This window comes from Echinops telfairi, unplaced genomic scaffold (genome assembly GCF_000313985.2).
Source record: "Echinops telfairi isolate 266 unplaced genomic scaffold, ASM31398v2 ScPeMD7_7420;HRSCAF=8458, whole genome shotgun sequence".
NCBI lineage: Eukaryota > Metazoa > Chordata > Mammalia > Afrosoricida > Tenrecidae > Echinops > Echinops telfairi.
In genome coordinates, this window is record NW_022111320.1 from 52,427,731 (window position 1) to 52,432,870 (window position 5,140).

General features: G+C 43.8%; 1 protein-coding gene across 2 annotated transcripts in view; it reads right to left on the reverse strand.

The window, feature by feature from the left end:
* DCAF1 (DDB1 and CUL4 associated factor 1) overlaps positions 1-5,140 on the reverse strand; it is a 76,314-nt gene that overhangs the window by 58,807 nt on the left and 12,367 nt on the right. For both annotated transcript variants that reach the window (XM_004715247.3, XM_045297680.1), the window contains exon 2: positions 2,465-2,582. In XM_004715247.3, the coding sequence (XP_004715304.1) occupies positions 2,465-2,574 (110 nt within the window). In that variant the 5' untranslated portion in view covers positions 2,575-2,582. The remainder of the gene's footprint in view (positions 1-2,464; positions 2,583-5,140) is intronic.

The window sequence follows — 5,140 nt, forward strand, 5'->3', positions numbered from 1 at the left end:
GGGGGGGGGGGTTGTGTGTGGGTGTTCCTATCCTATTGTCTACACCAATTTTTTTTATTATATATTTATTTCGATGTATTATTATTTGGGTTAATACATGTATCATTCCATAGTTCAATCACATTAAGCAGTGTTGTACAATTGCTACCACAATCAGTTTCCAAATATTCTTTTCCTTCCTGGACTCCTGACGTCCTCTCCCTTTTACACCCCACCCCACCACTGTACAATTCCCCACGCTGAAACCCTTACTCGACTGGCTGTCCCTATGACAGCTCATCAATGCTGGGTTTCACAGACAAAGAATGAGACACAGAACACAACTTCAAGAGGGCGACCCCAAGGACACACCTCTGAGATACACCCTCATATGAACAAAGAAAAACAAAACAAAAATACAGAAAATGTTGAAAACCAGATCAGCTCCAGAGTGCATCAGAAGGGGGATCAACTGGCGAAGTTTTAACTGTTCAAGTCAGGTTTACCCCCCTTTGATCTTCTATCCTCATCTCTCCAAGGTACTGTTTAGTAGCCACTTTCCTCCCATTCCTCAGTTATGGACAGAGGGAGATTCCCTGTCGTTCCCATAAATGTATCTTGGGCTCCCACTGTGATCCATAGCCTTCTCTAAACCGGATTCTCACAACTGAGGCTGATACTAATCCCTCCTCTGACTCACATTATATGAGTTACAACCCTTCAGGGACTGACGATGGTGTGCCTCTTCCAACATCTCACTTAGATGGCTGCTTGTTTGAAGACAAGCCTTTAAGAATCCAGATGCTACTTTATCTGACAGCCAGGCACCATCTAATTTCTTTGCCACCATTTGCTACAGCACCCCTATCTCCTGTGTTCCCTTCACTGGGGAAGGCATATCAAGCGGGGCCATGAGGTAACACTCAATTGTTCTTAAGCTGGAGCTAGGATTTAGTGTGAGCCTAAAACCCATTCCTGAATCTATGTTTTTTGTTTGTTTTTATCTGCCTTTGGCTCCCTTTCAAGATCTCACTGTTTATAGTAGGGCGTCTTATCGATCATCCCCCAGGGGCTTAACGATCTTCTATTAATATTGTCTTTGATTAGGCCCTGGCACTAATTTTTTTTAATCATCTTATTGGGGGCTCGTACAAGGCTCATCACAATGCATACATACATCCATTGTGTCAAGCACATTTGTACACTGTTGCCATCATTATTCTTAAAACATTTGCTTTCTACTTGAGCCCTTGGTATCAGTTTCTCATTTTTCCCTCCCTCCCCACTCACACCTCCCTCCTGAACACTTGATAATTTATAAATTATTATTTTGTCATATCTTACACTGTCCGACGTCTCCCTTCACCCACTTTTCTGTTGTCTGTCTCCCAGGGAAGAAGTTATATGTAGATCCTTGTAATAGGTTCCCCTTTCTACCCCACCTTCCCTCCACCCTTCCGGTATCGCCACTCTCACCACTGGTCCTGAGGGGTTCATCTGTCCTGGATTCCCTGTGTTTCCAGTTCCTATCTGTACCAGTGTACATCCTCTGGTCTAGCTGGATTTTTAAGGCAGAATTGGGATGATGATAGTGGGGAGAGGAGCATTTAGGAACTAGAGGAAAGCTGTATGTTTTATCATTGCTACATTGCACCCTGACTGGCTCATCTCCTCCCCACAACCCTTCAGGTAAGGGGATGTCCAATTGCCTACAGATGGGCTTTGAGTCCCCAATCTGCACTGCCCCTCATTCACAATGATATGATTTTTTTGTTCCTTGATTCCTGATACCTGGTCCCTTCAACACCTCGTGATTGGTGTGCTTCTTCCACATGTGGGCTTGGCTGCTTCTCAGCAGATGGTTACTTGTCTATCTTCTAGCCTTTAAGTCCCCAGATGCTGTATCTTTTGATAACTGGGCACCATCAGCTTTCTTCACCACGTTTGCTCATGCATTCGCTTCGTCTTCAGCGATCGTGTCGGGAGAGTGAACATCATGGAATGCCAGGTTAATAGAACAAAGTATTCTTGCATTGAGGGAGTAATTGAGTGGAGACCCAATGTCCATATGCTACCTTAATATTGAACATACATATCTGCACATGAATCTATTTCCCCATCTTCATATATAAATATATTTAAATATGTACATACCTGCACCTAGACCTCCACAAATGCCCTGTACCTCCTAGTTCTTTCCTCAATTTTCTTTTACTTTCCTCTTGTCCCATTATCATGCTCAGCCTTCATTTGGGTTTCAGCGTTTCCTCTCGGTTACATAACCCTTGCTCAAGCCCTACCAGGCCTCTTACACCCTCCTCGCCAACGATTTTGGATCATGTTTGTCTGCCTACCAACAGCTCAAAAATCTTGGTACAGCTGTTTTCTGCTTCTTCAGACAACAAGTATTTTCCGACTTTTTGTTTTAACACCAAGTTTAGTTTTAAAACTAGTTGTTGTTTTTAAAGTCCTTAACTGCTCATACCTGGTAAGGATGGGGACCATGTCCTGCCCACTGCCATGTTCCTTTTCCCACTGCTCCAGCAGGGTGGTGAGCTCGGCCTTGGAGTCCACATGTACCGCTCCTGTAGTCATGGCTTGACCTGCGGGGGCAGAGGCAAATGAAGACAGGCTTGCTGCACAGGGAAAAGTGAGGAGAGAGGAGAAATGGGATGAGCGAGCAAGGGAAATATTTCAAAAGCAAGGGAAATTTAACCTGTGAACCGTCTAGGGCCAGAAGGTAACCCTGGATTGGGCGCCTGGAGACTCACCTCATAATGAAAAAGCCCTTTCACCCTTCTGAGCCCGTTTCCTCAACTGTTAAATAAGGCAGAGAGGTGCACCAAAATGACAATGCCTAACTTTCCTAGGATCAGGGACCTCCTTTGACAATTAGACAAAAGCTACAGCAGGAAACCCCTTTCATGGTCCCTTTTTTCCTTTCCAGGAGCCATGGTGACACAGTGGTTATGCATTCGGCTGCTAACTAAAAGGTCAGCAGTTCAAATCCAACAGCAGCTCTGACTGAGAGAAACGTGGCTGTCTGGATTCATAAGGATGCCGCCTCAGCCACTATAGCGGTTTATACACAAGTACATACGGTACGTAAAAACCATGCAGCTCGTTTCTCTACCCTAAGTGAAGAAAAGTCCACCTACTTCTCTAACACCTAGCAGTATGTTTTGTGTTTGTTTTTCAGTTACTGAAAGACCAGCATGGTCCAGCGACAAGAACGCTAAACCAGAAACCATGAGCTCCAGTCCTCAGCGAACAAAGGGCACCGACATCAGCTGCCGGGCCTCGCTGTGATCACACAGGGCTAGCGGTCACGTCTCTTCAGTGACGCGTGTGTGCAGCCGTCTTCCAAGGAGCCCTGGTTGGGTTCTAATTGCCAATCTTTCAACCAGTAGTGAAGCACAATTGACTGCATCACTGAGACCAGTCACACCACTCCAAGGGCTATGAGGGAAAAGGTCTGTGTAAAAGTGGAGTTGAAAGGTAATGAAGCCTTTCTGACAATTTTTTGAAAACTCTTCATAGTGCTGAGAAAACTATGTCAGTGTCTAAATTACTTGGGAATAAAAGGAATATAAAATTTCCACTATACAGGAATACAAAAAATATACACAATTTCCATAATACAAAAAGTACATGGTAAAACTTGTATTATGGTATCTTTTTTACTGTAATGTATTTAATGTATACCAATAACAGTACATTAAACAAACTCAAAAATGACCATAGGAAAAGTCTTTGTGGCATCACTGGGCTTCTCCTTGAAAAAAGTGTTCCTAGTAAAGATCCGTATCTGTTTACCTGAACATAAATCAGCTGGGATTCTCGGAAGACTTCATCTTTATATAGTGAGAGTTACTAAGACTGGATGTAATACCACAATGTTAGCACCACTGTCAAGCATCTCAAGGAAACGAATGATGAAAACAGTGCCCCACAAGTTTCAGTTAAGTGCTTAGCTCCTAATCAAAAAGGCCAGCAGTCCGGGCCTTGCAGCCTAGAAAACTCTATGGGGCAGTTGTATTCTATCAACTGGGTCACTGAGCCAGAACCAAGCATGCAAAGACAAACTCAAAATTAGAGGTCAACATAAGAAACGTTTGTTTGTTTTTAATGGAATATTATGAAGGGTTAAAATCAGATTTAAGAAACATATGAGGAAGTTTCAAAAAGTCTTTGGGGGAAATTCCATTACCTTTTCAATCCATTTTTCCACAAACTTTAAGCCCCTTGTATATAAATGGGAGAAAAACAAAGCTCTCTACTCCTGTAAAGTGTTAACCGTCTCAAAATTTCAGGAAGGCAATTCTACCCTGTCCTATATATAGGGTCACCGTGAGTCAGAATCAGCTCAGTAGCAGTTAGTTTGTTTTTTGGGTTGCATATAAAACTTCCCATCATTCCACGCCTTCATTCTCAGCCTCTGCAGAAGCAGGCAGGTCCAGAGAGACTATGACAAGAAAGATAAGAGGACAATCCAAAGAAATGAAGGTTTCAATCCTGTAGAATGTTATAGCTGGCACCTGAAAGTTTAAATTTGGGGAATGCCAAATTAAACAGTAACATGTTCAATTTAAAGAGTCATTTCAACCCTGAGAAATTACTGAGAGCAAGAGAGTGCTCAACACAAGTCGAGCAAAGTTCTCAGAGACAGTGGTGACATGCCGTCAAGTGGACTCTAATAACCACCCTGTAGCCAGGTGCCCACAGGGCTTCCTAAACGCAGTCTTCCCGCAGGAGCCCTGGGGGCTGCGGTGCTTGTAAAATGCTTAGCTACTGACCAAAAAGTCAGAGGTTCAATCCTACCAGCAGCTCTGCAGGCAAAAGATGTTTGCTTCTATAAACACAGGGGCAATTCTAGTCTCTCCTCAAGGTTACTGGGAGCCAGCACTGGCTCCACGGCAGGGGTTGGGTTTGATTTTGCTGGAGCTGATCTCCAGTCTTTTCTCCTGCAAGGGGGTCAGCACGTTCCAACCACTGACCTTTCACTTCGCAGCCAAGCACTTAACCACTGAGCTAGGGCACACATCAAGTATACTATCAATGATGTACCGTGTTTCCCTGAAAGACATCCCCGAAAATAAGACCTACTTACAGTTTTGCATCTCGCTGACATATAAGGCATCCCCCGAAAATAAGACCTCCC